Source organism: Agelaius tricolor, unplaced genomic scaffold (assembly GCF_023055355.1).
Source record: "Agelaius tricolor isolate 1412-34295 unplaced genomic scaffold, bAgeTri1.0.p SCAF_18, whole genome shotgun sequence".
NCBI lineage: Eukaryota > Metazoa > Chordata > Aves > Passeriformes > Icteridae > Agelaius > Agelaius tricolor.
In genome coordinates, this window is record NW_027269278.1 from 8,794,806 (window position 1) to 8,822,043 (window position 27,238).

Here is a 27,238-nt window from a genome sequence, read left to right on the forward strand (position 1 = left end):
TCTAAATATTGTTAGTATTTTATGTCTGTTAGTGTCAGTAAAAATAAGTTATCTTCATGACACTAAGTTATTGCAAAAGTGCACTTGCCAATGGGAACCTAACTTCAGAAGGACAGCATTCCCTGAGCTCAGGTTACCAAAGGCTTCCACTTGTGTGAACAAGGCAGTACAGATGAGATGTCAGCACAAACTAGATCCACATTCATGGGTGCAACAGTATCGAACAGGATAATGAAACATTCCTTTAACACTTCTCCAATTCTTCATCTTGACTGCAAGGAAGTAGATAAATGCAACCAAGATTGAAAAGATGAAAGAGATAAAAAAAGAGATGTCAGGTCGCATAATATTATGAAAAACCCCTCAGCCCAGTGCAAAAAAAAAAAAAAAATTTAAAAAGAGACACTGTTTCTGAAAACATAAAAAGAAGCAATTTGAAGAAATTCGATCTATTAGGAAATTGCCTTCAATTTAAGAAAGTGGTGAAATATGGCTTTAAATAAAAACCTGAAAAAAATCCCATCAGGCCAGAAAGAGGACGGATTTGGGAGAGAACTGCTCAGGAGGGCAGGGCTCCAATGATGTTCCTGGGCTGGTTGTAGCTGGAGCAGCCCTGTGGGCTGCCTGTGCCACCTTTTGCAAAGGAAAACAAAGCATTTCTGTTTTAAAAGAGCCAAAGGAATTAGCTATAACTGACGAGCCCGGAACAGCAGCCTGCAACCTGTTCACATTTCTAAAGTGAGCCCAGAGTAACTGCACTCCAATTTTCCCCAACTCATTATGCAAAATAAAAGCTAGCTGAAAGCCAGTGTGGGGCCACCAAATGCCTTCATTAGCTTTCAATTTTGTTCCAGTAAAAATGCAGCCAAAATCTACTGGGTTCAGAGAGGCTGAAATTTTAGCCTTAACAGCTTTTTACTTCCTCAACACTGTATAGCTGCAGCAAGATTTTCTGCCAGTTAGTTTGGACCTAACAAGCCATTTCCCCATTAACACAAAACACAACGTGTCCAGGAGTATTAAGCATTTTCCACAAGGCCCTGTTTTACAGTCACTCCAAGAATGACAATGCCAAATTATGAATCTCAGACAGATGTTTTCCAGATGTGCTGAGCACCTCTCTTAAATGTTGGATGCAGAGCTCTTCCAAAATGCTGTGAGGGCTGTACCAGCTGCATTTAGATAGGCTGACTCCTGAGTTTCTGTTAATGGGAAACAATTCCTAAGGCAAAAACTCTCAAGAAAATGGGCACATCTCACACATGCCTACAGAGGGTGAGGGATGAAGTCTGATGGAAACCATTGGAGGGAACAAATGGGAAAGGAATGGGAAGCTGTGGATGGAGAGGTGCAGCACTGTGAGCATCACTTCACAGAATCATCACAAAATGGTTTGGATCAAAAGAGACCTTAAAGCTCATTTCACCCAGTTCCAACCCCCTCCCATGGGCAGGGACACCTTCCACTGTCCCAGGCTGCTCCAAACCCCATCCAACCTGGCCTTGGACACTTCCAGGGATGGGGCAGCCACAGCTGCTCTGGGCAACCTGTGCCAGGGCCTCAGCACCCTCAGAGGGAAGAATTTATTCCTAAAATCCAGTCTCTGTCCTCACTGATGGCATTGAGTCCACAGGAAAGAGCAGCTCCCTCACCATGCAGTGCTGTGGTGTCTGCACAGCTCAGACCCTGGAGTCCTGGAGACAGAGACTGAACCAAGGTCTGTCCCCTCCCTTCAATGCCCTGAACACGAAACACCCACCCCAGTCCTGCACTGCCACAGCCCCTGTGCAGCTCACAGTGAGCTCAAGCACCTGCAGGCCTGAGCTGAGCAGGTATTCATGCCTCTTCACATTTTTTCTAGTTATTCTAGAATTCAAGTATAGCTACTTGAACACTGGCCATATGAAAATAGCACCGCAGCAATTTTCTTTCAAGACTGTTTTACAACTCAAGCCAGAAGAATGCAGCAGAACCCAGAGCACAGCTGCCCTTCAAAAACTTACACATTACATGGGACACACCAACCAAAAATATGTATTTCTAAATCTTTCCCTCTCACAGCTCTGATCCAAAAACCATACCAGATATCAGAGAATTCTTGCAAGTCCTCAAGAAATTCTGCTATTGCTCCCAGTTTATCTGCAAGGCACCCAGGTGCTGTGCCAAGGGTGAGCTGCACAAGCTTGATCCAGTTGTCTGTCAGTCTGTATACAGAGATAGAGCTCCTTATATCATTTTATCATGGGCAGGTTATGAGAATCCCATTTCCAAACAAGATTTGCTTTAATTGGCTATGCTGGTCCTCCCAGAGGAGCGTTAAGATGGGGCTTAGATAATGCTCCCACAGCAAGTAGCTGCAAACCCAAAGTTAAATCTGCTTTTCTACAAATATTCAGGAACATTTGCTTCCAGGCAACACTCCTGTTAGTAAACCAATTTGCTAAAATATTCATGAATAGCAAACTACAGGGCCATGGATACAGCAAAATGCTTACATGTGACATTACAACTAAATATTCACCACGAATGTTTGCACAGTATTTGGCTTGCTGTAGTTTAAATGAAAAGAAACCCAAACTATAACAATGCCTAGCATTCAGCACCATGGATTCCACTGGAAAACTGGTGAGGAGATTGGCTGGTGTTGCACAAGGATGCCCAGGATTGTCCTGTGCCCTCAGGGTCCTTGTAAATCTCCAAACTGCAGAGGGACCATAAGGCACCAACCTGCCACAAAACCTCCTGGTGAGCTGCTGTGCCAGAGCAGGTAAATAAGGATTAATAAATAAAACCCCACTAAAATTTCATACTGAAATTTGTAATAATTTGAAAAATAAAATCCCCCTCATTATTCCTGAAAAACAGCAAAACTCTCAACTGAACTGCCAGTATGGCAGACTAAAAGCAAGGAAGGAAGAGGAAAGCCCTGACAGAAGACTGCAGTCACTTGCAGAAGAGACAAACCCCATGCCCACCATGGCAAACTCTTCCAGGTGAGCCTTTGCTCAGCCCATCAGGCTGTTTGCAGTGCAAACAACCCTCATTCAAAAGGTAAATAAAAATGCCTTCCTTTGGACACATCACACCAATCAGCTTTTTACTACAAAGGTTACATTTAAATATTTAAATACTTGGATACATTTCAATTGTGAGCTCCCTCTCCATTGCATGGCTCATTCCTTCTCAATTTTTAACTTAAAGAGCAGAAGAGACCAAGCTCTGTTTTTACTCCATCACATGGGCTCATTACCATGGGGATATTTTTTTCACCACGACCGTTATGAGATGAGGAGGCTGCAGTTGAACTTATGTGATTCCTGCATTTCCTTTCCCTTCCAGAGCTGCAAATCCAAACATGGGCCATCTCTTCATGCCAGGACAGCAGCCAGATGCTCTCAAAGCTGCTTTGCCAAGGACAGCACAATCCTACCCTTCCAGGTACAACTCTCCTCTTTGGACCACTCACCACCAGTTTCATCCTGCTTGGGCACAAGGATTCTGTGTCCTGGAGCCCTGGCCCAGCCATACCCCTCCTTCACCCCTGTCAAATCCTACAGAAAAACCAGCCAGGGGATTTTATAGGGACAGGGTACTTAGGGTTGGGATCATTTAACATGAGTTCTATAACCTTGAGAAAGTCACTGGGTCTCCTCTAGACTGCAATTGCTCCTCTGTAATGGCTGGATTGCTATTTTCCTGGCATGCAATGGTGCTGTGAGGTCTAATTCATTAATCTTTGTAAAGCATTCTAGAACACTTTGATGGACTGCACTGGGACCACCTGAACCAGCTCTGGGCAAAGGGATGGGGCACAGACCCCCCTGCCACAGCACCCATCCCTGCACAAACCCCCACCCCTGCACAAACCCCCATCCCTGCACAAACCCCCATCCCCTACACAAACCCCCATCCCCTACACAAACCCCCATCCCTGCACAAACCCCCATCCCTGCACAAACCCCCATCCCTGCACCAGCACCCAGCAATGACAGGACAAAGGGGAATGGCTTCACACTGTCAGAAAACAGGGTTAGATTGAATCTTAGGAAGAAATTCTTCCCTGTGAGGGTGCTGAGGCCCTGGCACAGGCTGCCCAGAGCAGCTGTGGCTGCCCCATCCCTGGAAGTGTCCAAGGCCAGGCTGGATGGGGCTTGGAGCAGCCTGGGACAGTGGAAGGTGTCCCTGGCCATGGCAGGGGGTGGGAACTGGATGAACTGGATGAACTGGAGGGTCCCCTCCAACCCAAAGCAGTCAATGATGATTCTATGATGCTCCTACACACTGCCAGCCCCTTCCCCCCCATTCCTACAATTGCACTGATAATTAACTCTGTACTTTACATTTGACATTAATTCTATTAACAGGGGTATTAGCAGGAAAAAGAAGTTTCTACCCAAAGAGCTTTCAAGCCATGAGCAGACAGAATAAATCTGCAGATAATTCATTAGCTCCCCATGTCAAGTTTTATTATTTGTGGGAGCAGTTGCACTTCAGGCAGGCAAGCATAGGCAGATAACCTCACCCCTGGCACTCTGTGAGCCCCTGAGGAGAGAACAGCTTCAATTCTACAGCAAAAAAAAACAACTGGGAAATTATAAGGGGCTTTATCAGTACCCCATGCTGGGGAGTGCTCATTTCAACTCATATTCCCATGACTTCAGGACATCTCTGGTAGGATTCAGCCTTCCCAAGCATATTAGTAAGAACTGCCTGTTAAATCCTGGTGGACAGAGGCAGGAAGGGAGAGAAGGCTGGGGGATGCTGGACCAGCTTTTTCCTTGCAGCTACCTAATTGAATCTGCAGCATCCAGCCTGTTGGTATTCCCAGGCACTCAGAATTTCAATTTGCTCCACAGACTTTTATACTGAACACCCAGAAAAATTAGCATTTGTGCTGAATAGCTTTTAATCAGCTATTTTCAATCAGTTCTTTTTATCTTTAAAGGACTTCTAAATCTCCCTGCCTCAGTCTCCCTAGCCCTAAAATTCATTCCAGCCATTTGTTTTTCTTCATTCAGCTTCCAGCGCCCTTTACCATGATCTAATCATCTTAATCTTTAATGCTCATCTCTACCTTTTAACCTTTTCAGTTTTCATTTAAAGCAATCTCTCTATCTCTCTCAGGTTTGCAGCTTTTTTATTTATTCTGAAATTAAGGTTTTCCCTGGCCACTGTCTCAGCACAGAGCTGGAGGTGTCCTGTGGAGAGTCCCCTGGTATCAAGCTGCGTGTTGCTCCTCAAAGGGTGATTTGTGGGGGCCTTAAGCAAGCCAGCAATTTTTCTATTGGTAAAATGTATGCAATTTTAGGGAAATAAAGGCAACTTCAAAAGTATTACAGTATTTGTTGCCATTCATTTGAAATTATTTGGCACGTGCCGGCCTTTCCTTTCGCTGGGAAAGCTATGGATGTAGAAACTTCACAGAATATTTTAGTTTGGAAAAGATCTTTAAGATAATTGAGTTGAGGAAAAAAGCAGACAAACTTTTGAGCATCCAAGCTCTTTTCAGGACTGTGAGAGGTTCAGCAATGCAGGAGCTCAGTACCTGTGTCAATTTTTAATCATGACTTTGTAATGCCCCACTTTGCTGGCATTTCTCCAGTTTTACACCACTTGGAGCGTTTTGGAAAATCGCTGACGGAATGGTGAGAGCTAATATTAAATTTAACACACTAAAAAAAGCAAAAACTTTTCCTACATAAGGCTCTTCAATATTTAAGTATGTTTTGAGCTCCAAAATGAATGTACAATAAACATGAACGTGACTTGCAAAGAAAAGTGATGTGGACACTGAGTTCAGACTGCCACCAAATTGCAACAAGCACATGTCAGATGCAAAGAGCACACAAAAATAGATAAAAAAAGAAAGACAAACACCCCCTTGACATAACGAGTGCTGCAGATAGCAGCACCAAAGTTGGCACAGGAACTTCCACTGGTAAATACAAACCACCTCCCTGCTTCTCTTCCCACACACTTTGATTCTTCATCCTCCTCCTCTGCTCCGTCCCCCATCACAACTGCTAAGGCTGTACTTCAAAAAAAGCTTCATTATCACCTCTCAGCTTTCCTGAAGCACTGCAGTGAAGGTTTAGCAGACCCAGGCTTGGAGCAGATGGCTCCCTAAAGCCACCTGCATCTCATTTCTTGGCCCTCAAGAACATGAAGCTGAAACTTGGGGGGGGAGCTTCAAACTGAGACCACCTCATGGAGTATGGTCTTCCTCCACACCATGGAGATTTAGGCTGAGCTTTTCTATTTTCAACATGCAAGCACTTCCTCTCATATTCTACATTCATGGAGGGCAGGGATTGCTACACAGTGCTGGGTGCTGGCATGGTCCTCCAGCTGCCCATTCCATTAACCATGGCTTCAGTGACTCCAGTTCAACCAGGACCTCCTCAGTTACAAGGGGGAAACAAATTAGAAAGATCAATTCTCACTTTTCTTTTTCAAGATGTTAATACTGCTGCTGAAATACCCTTTAATTCCTTTGTTCACTAGCTGATACACAGTATGAAGCTTTTTGGTTTTATGGGAGATATTATGGCCATACACATCAAGACTGGCAAGTGGAGAAGATTAATAGACTGGGCCCTAAATAAGATGAGACAGATAACAGTCACCAAATAAAACTGTTCATGGGGGTCACGGTCATGACTGCTCTAAGCAAATGTTACACAATTTCATATCTAAAAAATAAAAAGCCACATCACAGTTATTCCTGCACTCCCCAAATGGCTATTGCCTCAAATTGGAGATATAAAACCACCAAGAATGCTGGACAGGGATCACATCAGATAACACCACTTTTTACACTAGCTTCATCCATGGCGTGTGTTCTCCACTTTGGCTTTACTGACTGGAACTAAAATCTGTCAATGGTCTATGCAGTCCCAGCACCAGGGAAACAGATTTTTATTTTTGGCCAAGCAGAAGCAATGGCCCTGCTGTGAGGAGTTCCAGTGAGAATAATTCATCTTTTGATTGACCATGTCAAACTCAGTGCCCATTGCAGGATTCCAGTCCCACTTTCCCTCCCACCTGTGGGATTCCCATTATGGCCATGAGGTCCCCAGCAAAGGTTTTCTATTACTAATATGTAATTAATATTTAATTAAAGATCTCTTTTTGTTAGACTTTAGGATCTCTGCTATTTTTCATTCTTTTGCTTATGCCTAGACTTTCCCCACTCTTTTTATTGGCATTTAATTTCCAGTGAAAGCCCACCTATAACCAGGGAGTTTCACAACTGACTGTTAGCCAAGATTTCCTTTCCATGAATTTCAGGAATGTAAGCATCCAATTTTCTCTTAAAACAGAAAATAATTTTCAAGATCCTAAACCTATTCCTAGAAAATTTCTATTACCAAAGCTAGGAGCAGACTAGCAGTCCCTTATTCGTATCCTTACATAAATCAGTGGAATTTCCATAATTTACCCCAAAGATTGATGCAGTCTGTTTATTAGGTGTAAAGCAATAAATCACATTTAAGAGCAGTCAGCCTGAAAAGCCAGGTAAAATTGATCCCTCCCCAAAAGACTAAGTGGAGGGAGCTGAAAAGGCAGTGTGAGAATAGAAAGGAATCCCTCTGGAATTCAGTTTATTAAGAACTGTATCAGCTCTACTGACAGCAAACACATTCCTTCATTTTACACAGCACTTATCTCTCTTTATAACGCTTTAAGCTCCTAATATATTTACACTGGACACTGAAATGATCATTAGAGGCTTCACCTCCATGTCAAAGCCCCAGCCTCCTCCAGCAGGGATTAATTGCCTTCCTCCCAGCCGCCCCTTCCCAGCTCGCTGCCACCGGAGCAGTCTGGCAGCACTGCTGCAAAGTTAAATCAGCAAATATTAATTGCCAGCTGGGAAAAGTGCCATTAGTTCATACTCAGAATTTTTCCAGCTGGAAAGACAGAGAGTGTTAAATGGAGCAGATTTCCTTCCAGTCTGCAAACCAGCAATGGAGCGGGTCTGCCTGTGCTGCAAGCACATAATGGGCAAAACATTCAACACCTTCCCAGAGATGTTTTGAAATGCTATTCCGTAGAACAAATTACTTCTGGAAGTAACAAAGCACAGAACTAACACATGGACAACAAATACAGTACAGAGGAAATAAACTACCATCACCTGAGGCTGAATTCATATGTATTTGAGATTACTGCAGTGATACAAATTATCAGCCTGCTTGTTTAGTTTTTTTCCCAGGTTTGTAATTTATTTACATTCAAGCATAGAAAATTTTCTGTCAACATGCAGAAGATTATCATTTTCCTTAATTAGAAAAAATCTTTTTGAGAACTGGAAGAAAGATAAGAGCGGTTGAAAATGAAAGATGCCATTACCTAGGGTCATGAAATCATAAGATTATGGGATGATACGGGCTGGAAGAGGCTTCCATCAAAACATTTAGTGCAGGCTCAGACTAAGTTGCTCAGGGCTGCTCCCAACCAGGTTCTGAAAGCTCCCAGAGATGGAGATGGCACCTGGGCAGCCTGTGCCAGCACTCAACCAGTCTCCAAGGGAAAGCCATAACCTTACATCAGCTGAACACCTCATCTCAGCTGTGCCCTTTGCTTCTCAATCTCTCTCCATGCAGATCCAGGTTCCATCCTCTGCTACACTACCTGTGCATAAATGTCCTGAGAGAACACATTATTCTGGCTCTGTCAATGTGCAAGCACACTCACATGTGTGCACATGCACAGCAACCCTCCACAGAGGCGTGCACACTACTCCAGAACACTTTATATATAAATTCATGGCATGAAATATTGTTCTGACCATCAGTGTAAGCCTCAAACCAAACAGTGTGACTGTGTGTATGTAACAGAAAGGAGAAAGGCAGGTGGTTTTCCACAGATTTCTTATAAAATTCTGTACAAAATATGTACAAAATTATGACTTATTACAGGACAAGAAACGACCTTGTATAAGGAGGGAAATTACTGCCAGATAGTTGCTTAAAAGAAAAAAAAAAGACATATTTTAAGCAACGGGACAAAATTATTGAAAAATTAATACTGACATTTCAGTAGAGAAGGAAGGAAGAGAATGGGACTGGAATACCAGACATGAACATGCTTTTACAGCACACCATCTCTCTGTATAAAATTCTGTCAGATTTCATAAAATTAGAGCTTTGGTACAAGCGGACCAAATGGACAAAAAAAATATTTTAAGTAGTCAACACAGGTATAGTTCATTTACATAATGGAAAGTTCAAGAATTTGGTCATCTAAGTTGGACTGAATTCATGCCAGAGCACAAAGTCAATCTGAGCAGCTGAAGCACAAAGCTGCTGTACAGGCTGGCAAGAAAAGCTGAGCTTTTTATGAAAAACCCAATCCACCTGGATAAAGAGAGGATGTCAGAACCACAGAAAATAAAGAATGAGCTTGAGCAAGCAAACATGGTTGCCTTCCTCCAGCAAGGGCTTGGCTGATGCACAGGAGCTCTGAGATTGCTGATCAAGCAGAAAAAAGCAGGAAGAGAAAGAAAGAAAGGGGACAATTACTCCTAAATCCTGAAAATGGAAAATCACAGCTCTAAACAGAATTTCTGTAATGTATGCAAACTGCTAGGGAAGTGCATTGCTCTGATATTTCTGGTGGAGGGAAGAAGGTAAGGGAAGAAAAATTATTGAACGGTGTCTGCACAGCTATCTCTGGCCAAAAATAATAAGAGAAAAGAGAGGGAAGAGACAGAGTGAGTGTAGACAGTCAAAAGGAAAGAAAAATGAAAAGCAGTGGAAAAAAAAGGGGACTACTGCTACAAAAAAGCAAAGCATAGTCCAAATCCTGTGTTGAAATGATATAACCTCATTATCCAAGGCATTTATTCAAACAGGAACAATTTCAGACCAAGTGCTCATTCTGGACATCCATGGGACAATTGTTATTATGAGTATAGCTATCTTGCCAGTCTTCATAAGTACTGGGAGAACTTTTGGGGAAGAAAAACTTCTTTCCTGATTAGTTCAGCACACAGTAAAAGCACTTTTATATTTATGTATTTTCTTACCCAGTAAAAATCACCAACACCTCAATCAAATGACTACAGAAACTCACAAACTAGTGAAAACATAGAAAATGAAAAAAACCCTGCCACATGGTAGACAAGTCCTAAATAGAACCTTTTCCTATGGGAAAACCAAAATGTATTTCACACCAGGAAGGACAACTAGATCAAGGAGAATGTGAAGGGCTATGAGTGGGATTGACATTTCTCCTGAGATCTCTGGGTTTAGGGCTTCTGCTTCACAGTATTTCCCTTGTGACTTCAAACTCCCAAGTGAAATTTCCCACCTATTTGCTTTATCAAATGAGGAAAAGGGACTGCATTTATAGTTTTTTGTAAGGGGAACTGAGCTGTATCAGAGGCTGAAGGATAAAGCCTGGGGAGATCACTCCTGCTGAGATCTCTCATTGCTTCATTCACATTTCCATGAGTTTTTTCAATGTTTTGGACTCTCAAGATTTCGAGGAGCCATTTTATTCCAGGCTGGACCAAGGAGAAATCAGTCATTTTCCCAGGGACAAATTCTCTTCTGCTCTTCCTAATACTATTGCTACTACAGAATGCAAATGCTTCTACTCACACAGGACTATCTGCTACTCACTAGTATTTACAGAGCACTTCACATTTGATAAATATGCTAAAAGATCAAAAAATCCTTTCCCAAAATACACAAAAGAAAACAAATCTCTGCTGTTTGCTTTATTGTCAGTTTACTGTGGATAGGCCTGGCTCAGCCAAAGTAGAATCAGGGTATTTGATCTCTGTCTTACTTTAAGTCCATCCAGTTTGTCACTGATAACTGGGCAAACTGGCAGAGCACACACAAACATCCAGTCTGCAGCATCCCTCAGCTCTACACAGGAATTTAAATCTTAATTGAACAAGTCAACAGGGACAACAAAACTTGAAGCAGCCCACTCATCAGTCTGACTGTATCCAAATAATTAAATTATCTACTTGATCAAAAGCGAACAGAAAACGTGTGCTTAGTGCTAGAGCAATCTGGTCTAGCAGAAGGTGTCCCTGACCACACCAGTGGGGTTGGAACAGGAGGCTCATTAAGGTCACTTCCAACCCAAACCATTTGGGGATTCTGTGATTTTGCACCTTAAAGGTTTTTCTCCAGTCAAAGTCTTACGTTTCTTTTTACACTTACAATGGTGCTTAAAAACCTGTACTTTAATTGCTGACTGAAAATTTTGATTTAAGAGAAACCACTATCATTCTTGATTTAGAAATAGGAGAGTAAAGTACCAATAAACAGAGCAATACACAGAAGGTTACTCAGGAACTGCATGGTAGAAAAAAGGGCTGAAGCCAAGTATTTCTGTGGAGTCCCATTCTGTGGAATTATTCCCCACTTAAGGTAAACTTTTTTCTGTATGTTATCTCTGCAGACAGAGGTGTGAAGTACATTTTTATTTATTCACGTGGGAAGAGAAGTGAGCTTGTTTCTTTCTTCCCTTCCATAAAGCTGTTATTCTGCTGAAAAGCAGATTTAAGCAGTGCTCCCTGGCAAGAGTTCGAGGGTTACTTTAAACTGGGACACACAACTCCTACTTTCTGACATCATTTCATGGTGTGTTCAGGGAAGTATTCAAGCGTGACATTCTATCATTAGGCATAATACAGCCACTGCAGGGGCTGATTACTGCAATAAGAACTCATTTTCTTTAACACTATATGTGATAAGGAACAAATAAAAACCCAGGGCAGACACACTGTCATAAAAAGGTGGGTGATGTCAAGAATGAAAAACCCAAGGAATGTTTTTGGTAGTCAGGGAAAGAAAATCCCCTGAACTGAGTGGGGGCTTGGTGAGCATCTTTGAAATTAAGACTTTCCCTTTCTTTGCAAGGTTTCTCATGCTGCAGTGGCCCACCTGCATCTTACTAGGGATGGACACTGCTTCCACCCTGATCTGACTTGATACCCAGAGGCAGAAGCACAGCATTTGGAGCAAGGCACAAGTGTCCTTTTTAGATGCTCCTTTTTAATGTGACAACCATAAAATCCCTCTTTGCCTTGGTAAATTCAGAGGCTGCCTGTGAGAAACTAACCCAGGGTGTTCACCAAATCAATGCTCTGACCAGCTGTGTTGTCCTCTCCACAGCCAGATCTTCAAAACAAATGAGACTTTGCAATGCACTGCAAAGCAGTGCTTACATACCACTGGAAAAATTTTAGTCACAAAAAGACAATGTCTTCTCCAAGACACAAGAATGGCACTGCTTTTCTATCTCCAAAGGGTATCACAAGGACATATTAATAAGCTCTTCAAATGGTCTCCTGTTTCTTAAATAGGCTCTTCTAGCATCATGTTAGCAAAGAAGAACTCAGGATGGATAGCTCTGTATACAGCCAATCTCCTTGGGGGCTTAAGTGAGCTGAAGATAAAGGAATTATTTTCATATTTGATCACGTAAATGTCACTGGATATATTTGCAACAACCCACTCAAATCTTCCTGTAGGTATACAGAATCATATTTGACAATGAGCTTTCAAGATATACTCGAATGAGGCCCTTTGTGAGACCTCTCATTAGAAGTAAAATAATTTACAGCTTCTTCCATTCCCTGGCATTTTATCACATGCTCCTACTTCTGCAGTCTCCCATGATGACAGGATGGTACATGGCATACAAATTATTAATGGGAAAGATTTGAGACTGGCTTTGGTGCAAAGATGATAATTAAATTTGCTACTGAACCAGTAAAAGAGCTCCAGATGTATGCGTCCCACTGGTAACCAGAACTGTCTTTAAAGTTATTTAAAGTCTGTCCCCATTCCTTATTTCATTTAAGCAGCTCCTTTCCTTTGCCTGTGTCATTTGCCTGACTAGGTTTTTGTTTCTCAATGTTGCAGCAAACTTTTGTTTACACCATCTACTTTTTCTTAACATCTTTGTCTTGTTCAAAGCCTTTTCAAATGAATTGGATTGTAAAAAGTTATTACACTAGCAGCTGAAAGTACTGAGCAGCACAACTACAGTGCACACAATGCATACAGTAATGTTAATTATTTACCAGTTCCCAGTATGATTACATTTTGCATGGCAATGGCACTCAGGGGCTTAATAGCTGCATAAAACATTGCGTATGTTCTCTGCTGTCCTGGAATAAATCATCCCTGAAAAATTCAGCTCTTAGAAATAAAACACAGCATTCAGCCATTTACCAGGATTACGACGTGCGATGAAAGCCCTACAGAAGTATTTATTTTCAACAAGGCCCTACCTTTGAAGAAACAGTCCTTGCTGTGGATAATGTAGATCTTCTTCCTCTGCAGGCACGAGGCTCGATGCAGCTGGCAGTGGTTTTCGTAGAACCTGCCGTCAGATCCACAGACGGGCATGTAGGTGGCCTTGCAGTCCTCCACACACCGGCACTCGGGCTGCTGCGTGTCCCCGCTGAGCACACACCGGCTGCCCCGGCCACAGAGCCTCCTCTCGCAGGGCGCCCGCTGCCGCTCCTGCCCCTGCAGCGCTGGGGACAGCAGAAAACGCCACCATGAGCCACACCGGCCTCAACAGCCCACGCTGCCCCTCCTGCCCCTGCAGCGCTGGGGACAGCAGAAAACGCCACCATGAGCCACACCGGCCTCAACAGCCCACGCTGCCCCTCCTGCCCCTGCAGCACTGGGGACAGCAGAAAATGCCACCATGAGCCACACCGGCCTCAACAGCCCACGCTGCCGCTCCTGCCCCTGCAGCACTGGGGACAGCAGAAAATGCCACCATGAGCCACACCGGCCTCAACAGCCCACGCTGCCCCTCCTGCCCCTGCAGCACTGGGGACAGCAGAAAATGCCACCATGAGCCACACCGGCCTCAACAGCCCACGCTGCCGCTCCTGCCCCTGCAGCACTGGGGACAGCAGAAAATGCCACCATGAGCCACACCGGCCTCAACAGCCCACACAGCAGCACAGCCCTGACGGGAGCAGCAAAGGTGCTGGAGGTACAAAGGGCTCCCCTTTGAGCAGCAGCAGCCTGAAGAGTGCTCAGATCTGCACTCCCAGACCTTCCCCTTTCCCTTACCACAACAGTGAGCGTGTGCTCAAAGTGCTGCCTTGGAAAGTGATGGACACATAACCCTTTGTTCTGTTAGCTCTTCACAAAACTAGAGCCTAGAATAAAGCCCAGTGAGAGCATTTCAGTGCCCACACTTTGACCATGAGTTACATTCAGAAAGCAATTCCAAAACCCTGCGCTACTCCAGCTCACAAAACTCAGCAAAATGCCCCAAATGTCAGCACTCAGCTCCTGGGCACATTCAGAGTCCAGCTCTCACCCTGGGAACCAGAAGCTCCCACTCAGAGGCAGAATATCCTCCAGGCTAAAATTCACACAGGTTTCAAGGAAAGCTCAGACAAACAACTGTTGAGAGCTTTTGAAAAAATAATCCCAAAGACAGACTGCTACTGAAAGGAATGCTACTGACTATCACTGAAGGGAATGAAATGGGGAAACACCAGTCATTGTTAAAGGGACCATCAGTATCTACTCCTACACTCTGAGTAATGACATATAGTGAAACACAACTTTCTACTACTGTTAAGAATTCACTGGATATGATATTCTGAATATTACTGTGGTCTTTGATATTATTAAAAGGGCTGCCCTTGTGCTATAAGATTTTCTGCTTATGAAGCTTCCTCACTTAAAGGCTTACAGAGAACATGACTAAAATTCACAGAGGACAAGGCACTTCCAAACAAGCCACTACTCAGAGCAGTAATTAGCATTACACTCAATGAACAGATTTTCAGGAAATTACATCATTCTATGCTAATTGGAGTTTACCAAGTTGAGCAAAGGGGAATTGCAAAGGCACAATTATACCAGGACCAAGCCTTTCCTTGTGCAAAAACCCACTGCCAGCCTTGCACAGCCTTCCAACAGCCAGACTCGGGCTGCCCCAGAGCCGGGGACTCAGTCTGGACCAGCAAGATGGTTTGGAAGCAAATCCCTTTTCTCTACATTTACCATGTGCAGGTTTGGCTCTTGGAAAGGTTTTGGTGTGTGCCAGCTCTCAGAGGATGTTCAAGTGCAAGCACCACTCCAGATGTGCTGCAGCACCCAGTGGAACACACCCTGCAGCAACTGGGATGCCACAACATCTTCTAAAGTACACCCAGGGCTTTTCCCTTCAAAGATTTTTCCAGCAGCCAAACAGTTCAGCATAGGAGCACAAACCAGATCTCATCCAGCCCCTTATCACATGCAAAAGAGATGTGAGAAGCATCAGCACCAGCTACTTCAGTCTCATTTTATCATGTTAAATTCCCTGCTAACATCAACACAGCCCCTGCCTGCCCAGCATTTGATGCCAATGCAAAATGTCCCAGTGTTGAAGCTCCATTTCATCTACTTGTGGTCAAGGGGTTAAAAGCATTTGCAGAGAGACAAGCAAGAGTTTCTAACAAAAAACCCATTTTTCCTGGTCCCCATTAAGCCTTTGTTTTTATCACAGTAAATCTGAAAGGGAAAAAAGTCTGTTATTGGAGGATTACCTATTTGACTCAATAACTCATTAAAATTCCTCCAACTTGGCAAGCTAAGAAATATTGACTTTTCCTGACTTGTAATAAACTAGAAGGTCAAAGCATCTCTGAGCAGTGCAGAAAGTACAGCTCATGGAAGGAGTATCTGACTATTCTTTACTTACTTCACTAATTGTTCCAGAATTTTTGCAAATTATCCTCAGAAATGCAAATTTTGTGACCTCAGGGAGACCTCCCTGTAAAGGTCCTATTATCTATCAGTGCCTGCTGTAAACCAGAGCAGCCCAAAGGATGAGGACTTGAGGAGGCTCTGGCCCAGCATCCTCTTCCTCTTCCTCCTCTCAGTGGCAGGACCTGCATCAGTACAGGCATTTGCCTTTTCCATCACAATGTTCCTTAAAAAACACTGTTTTGGAGACTGTGGTTGATATTAAAGTTATTTAAAAATCAAGATTCAGCAGCTATTATTGTCTATATAAATGTAATTCAGGTACAACTACAGCAAAGACCTTCAGGGGCTGCCTTGATCACTAAAAATTGATCCCTCAGAGCTTGCACCAGCCAAGGACTGTGTTATGCATCTCACTGAAGGTTATTGCTGCCTCCTCATTCAAGGTACTGCTCTGATTTAATACACCAGGTCACATCTGAGTAGGTGACAGCTGCACCCTGCCCTGAGAGCAGCAAAAATGCTCCTAAGAGCCTCAAGTAATTCTGGTATTTTGATTTTTAATATTAAATTTGCATAACTGAAGACAAACATTTTTATTAGAATGGGATTTTACAGTTTTTTAATGATACAAAGATTTGTAAAAGAAACAGCCTATAAAAATATAAAATACTTCATTTTTCCTCCGTCTATCCCAGTTACTATGGAAAAACCCCAGAAACCCTGATTATATTTATGCCTTATTCATTTTGTTCAGAGTTTAATTTACTCTGTGTTCCCAGATGGACAACTCCTGGTTAAACAGCTTAGTTTGGAAAGGGGATAAAAAAATATACCCCACAAACAGCCAGAAAGGAAATATTCAAGCATTCTGGAATCCTGATGTGCTTCTCCCTGTCCAAGTCCACTCTGAAATCCCTGTGTCTGCAGGCAGATGCTAACATCAGTTATCTTTGCCAGAACCTCGTAATGTTGACAGCAGCTCTTTAATTCAATTATTATTTGCATAATCCTTTGAAGAACTAAAGCTGCCCACAATCTCACTCAGCTGCACAAATGGACCCCCTGGCCAGCAAGGACAGCAACAGGTGTGGAACAGAACAGAGCAAATGGAGAGGAAAGGAAGTGTTCGACTGTGCAAGCACTGTTGTCTTTATCCAAGTAACCAATTTATCTGGAGCAGCACCATGAACCATGGAAAGAGACTTTCCTTGATTGCATCAAGGTGGATTCCACAGGCAGGACACTGGAGTGCAGCTCACAGTTGTGAAACATGCCTTCCACTGCTTTTTTGGGGATTATTAGAAGTGACTGAACTCCTCACTCTTACAAAGATTATTAAAAACAGAAATGGGAAAGGTAATCAAGTGAAACTACCACGAACTGCACAATGAGCCCCACTGTACTGCATGGAGAAGGCATCATTTATTCAATTTATTAGTTGCAGAGAAAGTAATTTACATAGGTATAAAGTCTATCATCTTGCAAAACAAGCCACTCTTCAACACTAATTAATGATGCTCACCATGGCCAGAGTCTGAGGCCTTATATTGCACTAAGGACAGAAGGATGGACAGAGGAAACCCAGTCTCATACACCCATGAACACACCTGACTTCTCAAATTAGATCCTGGTTGCCCCTGAGAAATTTGGAATTCCAGTGGAAAACTTACAAGAGCTTGGTGCAGGCAGAAAATAACTGAGCTCAGAAACTTCATAGGCTCAGGCTGCTTGCATCTCAAAGCAAGACTTTAATGAGGAAATTAAGATGTTCCTGCCACATTAGAGAATGCACATCCTCTAACTGTGCATTAATTCTTAAAGACAGGGACCTCATCTACCTTTTGCACACCACTAAATGTGTTACAGATCAGACTAAGGCACACAGGCTTCTTTTTCTTCTCTCCCAAATACAATCCTATTCCTTACTGCCTCAAAATTCCCAAAGGAAGGCTGGGTTCAGGACAAGCAGTGGTTTCACTTAGGACCAACAAGACAAAACCATTGCAGAAAGCAAACCCAAAAACCAAACAGCTCCATCATATCACTGCTCATAGAAAGTGGCTTATACACAGCAGAAATGTAAATTATTACATTTCTATGTTAAAAGGAAGTTTGCCCTCAAGTAACAGTGAGCTCCAGCAGGCAGCTGGGTATCCAGGTTTATTGCTGAAGGAAGAAATTTAGACATTACATCAGAGCTAGGGCTAAAACTACAAACTTTAATTATGTATTACTGAAACTGAAAGCTTCTATACCAAGTCCTTCCAAGGCAATGATGCACCTTGCAAATGTAGTATTAAAATAAAAAAAATCCAACCCTCTATGACAGTGATACACACAAATGTATAGTTCAAGTGTGTATTTACATACATCCATTCACAGACAGATTATACACAACCACACACTTCCCATGCACTTCCTTTTCCACATCTCATTTTTACTGGGACACAAAGTCAGATGCTGCAGCACAGCTTCCTAAACCTTCCTTACCCAGCACATCTTAAGTAGATTCTTGAGTAACTCATGGTTGGAAGCAACCAAAATTGAGCTACATATGGAGACTGGGCTATGATCAGCAGGCAAATTGTGTGCTGCACATGTCCTTACTGCCACAGTACAATAAGAAAGGAAACAAAGCAGGAATTTCATAACAGTCTCCATTATGAGAGTTTTCTAAGAGGTCCTGGGTTTTTCATTGTGTGCCTGACATGAGAGCAGAGAGGCAGAGAAGCCATGTTTACATGAACAGCAACTTCATTGTCTCTGTTACCAACCTAATGTTGCTATAATTATTTATTTTTATAAAGCAAAAATGGTGATTTGTCCTGGAGAATAACACAGAGAATAAGATGTTTTTCAAGCATATGATCTGCTATAGGTACAAACTATTTTCTTTCAAGATCCATGAGATAACTCTGTGGGTTTGTGCACATGAGCAGGATGGAGAGGGACACAACAGCCTTGGAAGAGGAGGACAGAAAAACAGAAAATCAATAATTTTCACCAGTTTAGATGGGCTACATGAAACAAAAGGCAGGATAAAATGGACTGCCACCTCAGAACAAAAGATAGTAAGAATTCCCAGATAGTCATGTTATTTCAGGAGGATTCACAGACTTTAAAAAACAAAACTGACCCAAAAGGAAAGGAAAATAGACTCTGGAAAGAAGGGTTGTGACAGATAGTTGCACCAAGGACACCAGAATGAAGGGAACTGCTGAATCTGCATCTGCAGTTTAATACCAAATAAAAACAAATTGTAATTCTCAACAGAAGCTCAATAACAGCAAGCAGTTACCCTGCAAATAACACCAAGGAAGCACTCAACACTATAGAAAAATGTTCTGTATCAATTTTTTACATCTGAAAATGGGAATTAATGTTACTTTCTGTATCTGTCAGAACTCTGCAAACCATTGGAGGTCATACCATGAAAAAGGCATTTGAAAATCAGAAGTAACTATGCTATTCTTAGTGTGATTAGCCTAATTTTGTCCCATTTCAAATCCATCTAACCACTGTGAGATCAAAAGCTTAATCAAATATTATTTTTGGATAGTATTGTGGTCTGTGAGGGTACTAACAGCAAAAAAGAGACAAAAGACACAGAGATGAAAAGACCCAAACTATGTAAAGCATATACAGAGATTACTGAGGAAGAAACACCAACACAGGTATGAGACCATATATATTTAGACCCTTGCCGTGAAACTTCACTGTGCACAATTTTCCTTATTGTTCTCTTCTCAAAAGAGCTGATGAAAAGGCAATTAATAAAATTGCTCTTTATTAAATATTTGTCTAAATTTATCTTTGATAGGTACTGCATGCTGAAGGCAATTTTATTACAATACTCCTGTGCAGCAAGTATAGACACAAAGGTAAAATTGTGCAGTTCCCATTGGCATCACACCTCTCCTTGCATTTGTGAGCTGCTTAGCAGGTCCCCACAACCAGCTGGACAAGAGACAGCACAATGCTAGCAGAAGATTAATATATTTCCTGCATTGGTCAGCAGGATTAAATGTTTGGGGCCAGGCTGGACATTGTTTGATGCAACCTGGTCTAGTGGAAGGTGTACCTGGCCACAGCAGAGCAGATGGAAAAAGATGAGCTTTTAAGTCCCTTCCAACCCAGTCCATTTAATGATTCTGTGATTAAATTCAATGTTTCCTTGGGTACCATATTTCCAGTGCTGTGAGAAACTGAGTGAAGCATAGTAGCAACGTGCATATGCACATGTGCACACACATGTATTTTATCTGACTGTGGTTTTAATTTTCTCAGTATTCCACACCCAAAAAAAAAAAAAAAGGCTGAAAATTTCAGTCACAGATCTGGAGGGAACAGATCAGATTAATACTTTGGTTCCTTTGGCAAAGCTCCATATCAGAAGACTAGATTCTTCTGAAGGAAGGCAATGAAATTCCTATGGGTCGCTGCTCAAACTCAGTCTTGCTGCCTTTAATCTTGCTCATGAATCTTTTGTCTGTCCTGTTTCTTCACTCCTACTCTCAGTACAAGCCTGGCTCCCCTTCCTTGTTTTCAGTGGGCTTTTATCCTTTGTGTCATGAAATTCTTGTGGCAGAGACCAGGGGGAGGTTACAATCCAATAATAAAATAACTACAGATGACTTGCCTGTTTTCATGTTGACTGCTCCAACTGCATTACCAGTGGAGCTCCTGGAGGGAAGCTGAACAGCCGGGGTCTTTCCCAGCTGTTAACCCTTAAATCTGTCCATGGATGTTGCCTTTGGCTGGCTCTCTGCTCCCCTCTGGACACACAGCCCAGGGCTTTCCCCACACGGCGCTCACACCTCCCCTGGCTCCTCCACCATCACCAGGAACCCAGAGACCTTTGCACAGCTGCCCCAAAGCTCTTGGGAGCCAGGCAGAGATCTCCCACTTCCGCCTATTTTTCAATATCTAATCCTAAAATTTTCACAATTTTACCCTCATTTGGAACATTTCTACTTGGTGGAGGGTGAAATCAATAAACCAAGTGTACTGGGACATGCTGCAGTGGCAGAGAACATGCTTGACCATCACAACACCTATGTAAATTGCAATCTTACCAATTTTTCAAGACCAAAAGACACCCCGTTTCCATCTGAGGAGCATTCTTCAGTCTCACAGAAATCTCTTCTTTTTCTATTTTTTGACTCATTACTTTGCAATAAGACCATTTATCAGAAAATAAATCAAATTGTTTACTGCATGCCTATTTTCCCCTTACATATGCACAAATGCAATGTTATTTCAGCTTGGATAGAAAGACTTTTCCAGTTTTCTATTTATTTTCTCATTCAGACATCAGTTTATAAAGCTCATTGAAGCCAAAGAAGAGAAGCAGAAAGACATTTCATCATTCTAGTAACAAAAAAACCCCAACATTATTCTGATTATTTATTTTTAATTAGAAACGGAATAGATAAGCTTTTATAATTAATACCCATTCAGTTTCCTTATTACATTACTCTTGAATTCAGCTCTATGTAAATTAACAAATCATCTGACTCGCACCAAACTGTTTAAATGCTGCCGGAGGAGGTTTCATCATGACAGGTTAGAATCCTCCATTAGTGTCACCACAGTGTCAGCACTTCCAGAAGCATTTAATTTTCTTTTCTTTAAGAGGTGCATGTCACACACTTCAACCTTACAAATGAAGTCATATTCTTGATAAACTTCTTTAAAGCTTTGCTTAAAGACAACCCAAAAGTCTTTAAGAGGTAGAAACAGCAGATTAGAACTAAACGATGGATGTCAGCAGGGGGTACAAGCTAAATATACAGTAATTAAATCACAGGATCACAGAATGGTTTGAGTTGGAACAGACCTTAAAAGGTATCTCATTCTAACCTCCTGCCATGGCCAGGGACACCTTCCACTATCCCAGGCTGCTCCAAGCCCCATCCAGCCTGGCCTTGGACACTGCCAGGGATGGGGCAGCCACAGCTCCTCTGGGCAACCTGTGCCAGGCCTTAGCCCACCCACAGGGAAGAATTTTTTTCCTAATATCTAATCTAAATCTGCCCTCCTTGCTTGATCCCCTGGAGATAAGGAAGACCATGCATACTATGAAGGGGGAAAAAATCTTTAGGATGATAATATCAAAGAACAACTCAGCTCAATCTATTGAGAAAATGAATCTGTAGAGTCTTTTCCTGTCCCTTCCTTCTCCTGCCCCTTGGTCCCAAGCAGATTAATTTACAAGGGTAAAAGCTTCCAGATGGAATCTATCAATAGTTGCATCTATGTACAACTTGCAATGCTTCTGTCATTTACTACTACACATAAAGGAAGGCAGAGAGCTCTGTGTGAAAATTAGGGACTGGATTCATTTTGTGAGTCTGTTTCTGAGAACTGATGCTTTTCTACAAAAGTTAACATTCACTGGAAATAAAAGGGGAAAAAATATTAAAGCTATTAAGTTGTAATGGGATTTGTGTTAGTGCAGGTGTTTTGTGTTTGGGTGGTTTTTTCTCCTGGGTAAAGCCAAACTTGTATTTGACTCAGACATTTTTCTTGATTGAGGAGCAGCCTTAGCAAGAGGATTAGTGTCCTTCCTGCATCACACCTAAATCAGCATAAACCTCCAGCCTGAAACTGTTGAGGCTGCACAGTGTCTTTTCACATTTTTTGCCCCAAGACATTTCATTTATGTTTTCCTAACAAGATGCCTTAGAGCCTCATAGATTATGAGTTCAGGAGTGTTACCACACAGCACAAGTGTGAAGCAGGAGCCAAACAGGTCCATTATGGGGAGAATTACAATCCCACAAATACTGAAGAAAGGTGTGTTATATCTGCACTGGGATACAGAAGAAAGGATATCTTATAAAATAGTTTTCCTAGAATCATATAATGGTTTGGGTTGAAAGTGACCTTAAAGATCATCTTATTTCAACCCCCCTGCTGTGGGCAGGGACATCTTCCACCAGACCAGGCTGCTCCAGCCCATTCCAGCCTGGCTTTGAACACTGCCAGGGATGTGCAAGGCAGACATTGCTGGCAGCTTGTGCAGGACTGCATCCCACCTTGGGACTGCCTTTAAAAATTAGCAAGAGCAGGATGTGTCTTTAAAATGTTCCCTACATGCATTATGAAGTGCTCATCTGTTAAGGTTCAGAAAAACTCAGGAACAAAGCACATTTAAATGATAGCAAATCCAAACAAACCAAACATCTTCCAATGGGACAGTCCTGAAGACAAATGTACAGATTGCACTGGGACTGCAGATAACCCTGAGATTAGCCCAGTTCTGCTCAGCAGCTCAAAGGTTGGGCTCAGCTCATTGCTCAAACCAAGCCATGGAGCACAAGCTGCACTCAGGTGTGTGCACGTCCAGGAGGAGCAAGTTGCTTTTAATTGCAATGTTACCAACATATTAAAAATGTACAAGCATCCCCCCCAAATTCCTGACTCCAGATGTGCCCCAGCAGCTGCCCTTGCTCTAGCACAAGAGACTGCAGCACCCCAAGCTTTAATTCAGTGCTGGTCAGTGGGAGTGAGCAGGACATGCTCCAGGAGCTTGAAACCAGACTGAAACATCTCCACAGCCCAACACCAATCAATAGCAATTTGCACTCCCTTTCCCATTCTCTGTTATCCTTAATGAACTCCTTTCCAAGACTAAGGAATAAGGAGAAACACTATTTTTAAAAGCAACTGCATGCAGCTCTTCTGCACCTAGTGCTAATTTTGTAATTCTCCACTTGTTTAATTTTCTATTTATGGTCTAAGCCAGGACATCTGTATTTTGTGGACACACCATTTTGTTTATCTCCATCTGAAGCCAATGGAAACCTTCATCTCATGATGAACAAAGCCCTTGAGTCTGTCAGCAAGTGCCTGTCAGACCTAACAGCCATTGTTAATATCCAGAATTTTGAGGTTGTGTCCCCAGGGCAAACCTATTTCTCAGCCCCTCCCTGAGGATTTTGATTTTGCATCAATTATGGAAATCACTCTGACTGTGATTAAAGATTTATCTCCTCTGAATAATGACATTTCAAGATCTCTTCCTACTCTTGAGGTAAATAACCCCAGTACTTTTCCCTGTGCTGTTCTACAAAGGGGGACAGCAGAATTAATGCCATTTCTCCTGCATTACAAACCTTTTACTCTCTCTGTATTTGTTCTGTGCTGAAGGAAGCATTTTAAAGTGCATTTACCTGATGGAAGAGTTATTGGCTACTGAAACTCCTGAAAGGATAACACAGTAAGATGGAAAAAAAAAAACCTACTAAAAAGCTAGTTTGAAAGTGAAAAGCCTTTAAACTTCATATAATGTTAAAACTGGCTCTGAAGGTACCAGTGCAGAAATGGAGCATTAGCACCAAAATGCTGAGATTAGCTGCTTTTCGTTTTGATTGTGAGGAGTAGAATGTATCACTGGTTTCTCAGGTTGAGACTCACTATCTAAAAATAAAAATTCAGAAGAGATAAAAAATAGACAAAAATCCATAACTAATTAAGGGTTTCTGCAGTGGTGGTATTTTTGTTTCAGATGGTTTTAGTTTAATCTGAATTTTCTTTATTTGTAAGGCCGGGCATCTGGTTTGGGAAATTGCCCAGGAGAGCAGAGGCCCTTCCCTTCACCCCCACAATGAGCTTTTTCCCCTCCATGGCATCAATGCTTGTCCACAACCATACAAAGAGTCCATCCAGGATTTATCCTGCTGCCAAACAAAGACAGCAGCCTGCATTCAGGGTGTGGGAGCTCTCCTCAGTCACCCACACCAGGAAAGCGTGGAGAGAGCCAGATCTGAAAGGGTGGTTATAAAATAAGAGTACATGTATTCACTCCCTTCCCTTTGAAAGTGCTCTGTACACGGAATAGAAACAAGCAACAACTGATAAAATCAACTGAACACTGTTTCCCTTTGAATACAAAGGCACCAAATGAAAACAAGAGGGTCACATTTAATAGCAGAAGAGAAAAAGCTTGAGATAAAAAGCTGGAATAAGCAGCAATCATCAGTCATCAACATCAGAGCATATTGGGCAAAGGCAGCATTATGGGGCTTTTTTATTCTTTTAAGAAAGGGAACAGAACAAAAGGCATTTTGGTGCAGGGCATGTCGTGGGGCTGATCCACACGGATACAGCACAACTACAGCGAGAGGAGGACAAGGAGAGCACACACACAGGGAGCTCAAAGCAGTGGGTACATGTGCACACAGCTCAGATAAACACCATGAAAGCCCCAGAAAGCCAATGGCACCAATTTAAAGCAGAGACATGAGATGCCCAGCATGAGCCAAGAACAGGTAGGCACCATATTTTGGATAGGAGACTGGAATACAAGTTCATTCCCTGATGCCTTAGAAAAATGAAGTAAATCTCACTGTAAAAAGGGGGGACAATTCAAGAAACTCCCTGGTCTGTCACCCCAGCCTCTGTCATTGCCACTTGTCCATTTGGATCAGCACACAGAGCTCTTGGGCAGGTTGGAGGGAACAAGGGAATGATGAAACAGATCAAAAGAAAGAAAAGAGGCAGCATTTCCACCAATCTTTTTGGATGTCTGACCAGAAAGGAAAAAAGGAAAAAAAGCAGTGAGAGTCACTATATTTGACTCTGCAGGAGTAAAGGAAATAAATAAATAAATACAAACAGTAAATAGGAACATCCTGTGGCAAGGACACAACTCTTCTCCATAAGCACATGGAGATCAAGTGATGAATTATCAGCAGAGAGGCAGCTGGTACTGCCCTTTGACAAGGCACCCAGGTCCCCCCATTCTGCAGACCCCATCCAGGACCCACCAATGCCTCCCCACCAGCCTGGTGTGCTGCAATATTCTGTAGCACAGCAATGCAGGAGCCTAAAGCTTGCAAAGGAAATACACGAGCAGCACGACAGGGATGACTGCAAATGCCGGGGGGGGAAAAGTTCACTTCCAAAAACATTTGCTTTAGAGACAGAAATTGTGTTTGATCCCCTCCAGCCTGGCTCTTCCCATCACACCATGACTTGGAAAGGGCTGACAGTCCCTGCCAGTGGCTGGGCAGTGTGTCCCTGTGTGTGGCTCCATCAGATCCACTGCAGCACAAAACTGCATCAACCCATTCACAACAGAACCTCACATCCAGCAGCCAAAACCCAGCTGGCATTTTGTGCTCACAGTAAATAGGATTACTGGCAGCAATGAAAAGTGAAGTCCTCTGCTGAACAACACACTGGGGATGGCAGCTGCTTTCCAGTCTTAGACTGCAAATACCACCTTGCCAAAGCTTTCTGTACTAATGGGGCCTATTTTCTCTATAGGAAAGGAAAAGGCAGGAGAGAACTCAATTTTTATGCTTCCGAGTCTCCTATTGATGTGCATGTGCTCAACTGCTTCTGTTCCCATTAACACCCAGCATGGGAGATTCAAACAACTTCAGAGCTGCTACAGCTGGGCTTGTCCATGAGATTGAGCTCATGTTTAAGAAAAAGAAAAAAAAAAGGCAAAAAAGGTATTATTTGAAAATTTTCTAAAATTTAACTAAATAATGTAGCACAGCTTTGACTTTAAAACCTGCATTTTTCAAAGGAAATATTCGTCTCTACCTAAAGGACAAACCAGAGCTGCCAACTATTCATGTTCATAATCCTCACTGACACCAATGGGAGCTGCATTTGCAGAGCAGGTCCCCAGAGCAGGGATCCTGGAGGGTGATTTACTGCCTCCAACGGGACTGCAGGCACCAAATGGCTGCCTCCAGGTTACTCAGGTGGAACAACATGCAGAGTGCCCATTTTGGAGGAAAAAAGGTCTGAGGCTGTCAATAAATACGAAACTCCTCGGGTCTCCCAGTGAAATGGAGTGAATGACCAGCTGGCAAGGAAGGGGAAGAAAAAAGAAAACAAGAAACAGGCAAATTGCTCTCTGTGTGATGGCAGGAGTGATCCTGAACTGCAATCAAGTTCCCCAAAGTTCACATTTAAAGTCCTATTTGCCTCAACAATGCCCACTTTAGTGGCTAAAACATATAAAACAATTAGAAATTACAGCATCTCTTCCCTTGTAAGTGCCCCTCTGTTACAAAGAGGGCTCAGATTCTCAGGAATGGAGTTTAGGGATAAGGAGAACAACTATTTTTCTTGGTTTTTTTAATGTGAAAATCCAATGCATGTCCCTGATTAGTAATAAAAGGCACAACCTGGGACAGGGGCTCAGTGTCCCCAGGCTGGCACAGGCACCATTGTGGACTTGAATTCCCTTATAAGCTCCAAAAGCTGTCCAAAACTTCTTCCCACTGGATTTGTTACACACACTTGTACTGGCAATTCCAATTGATTTTATACTGAAATATTGCTGTGGGATAAGATACCATTGTGTGAGGTGCAGATGTGTTTAACATGATCAGTAGCAAATACATAGTTATTAAACAGAGGGGTGGGAATATGAAAGAATCATATTCAATACTCTTAAAGCAAATATTGCATTTTGAAAGAAGACCAAAGATCTCATTTCTTCCCTTCTTGGGCATCTCTGCCAGCACAACTATTCCACATGTGCAAACTAAAAAAAAAAAAAA

General features: G+C 42.5%; 1 protein-coding gene across 6 annotated transcripts in view; it reads right to left on the reverse strand.

Moving 5' to 3' along the window:
* The window catches only part of FSTL4 (follistatin like 4), a 208,922-nt gene that overhangs the window by 128,681 nt on the left and 53,003 nt on the right, over window positions 1-27,238 (reverse strand). For all 6 annotated transcript variants that reach the window (XM_071443208.1, XM_071443207.1, XM_071443206.1 and 3 more), the window contains one exon: window positions 13,268-13,516. In XM_071443208.1, the coding sequence (XP_071299309.1) occupies window positions 13,268-13,516 (249 nt within the window). The remainder of the gene's footprint in view (window positions 1-13,267; window positions 13,517-27,238) is intronic.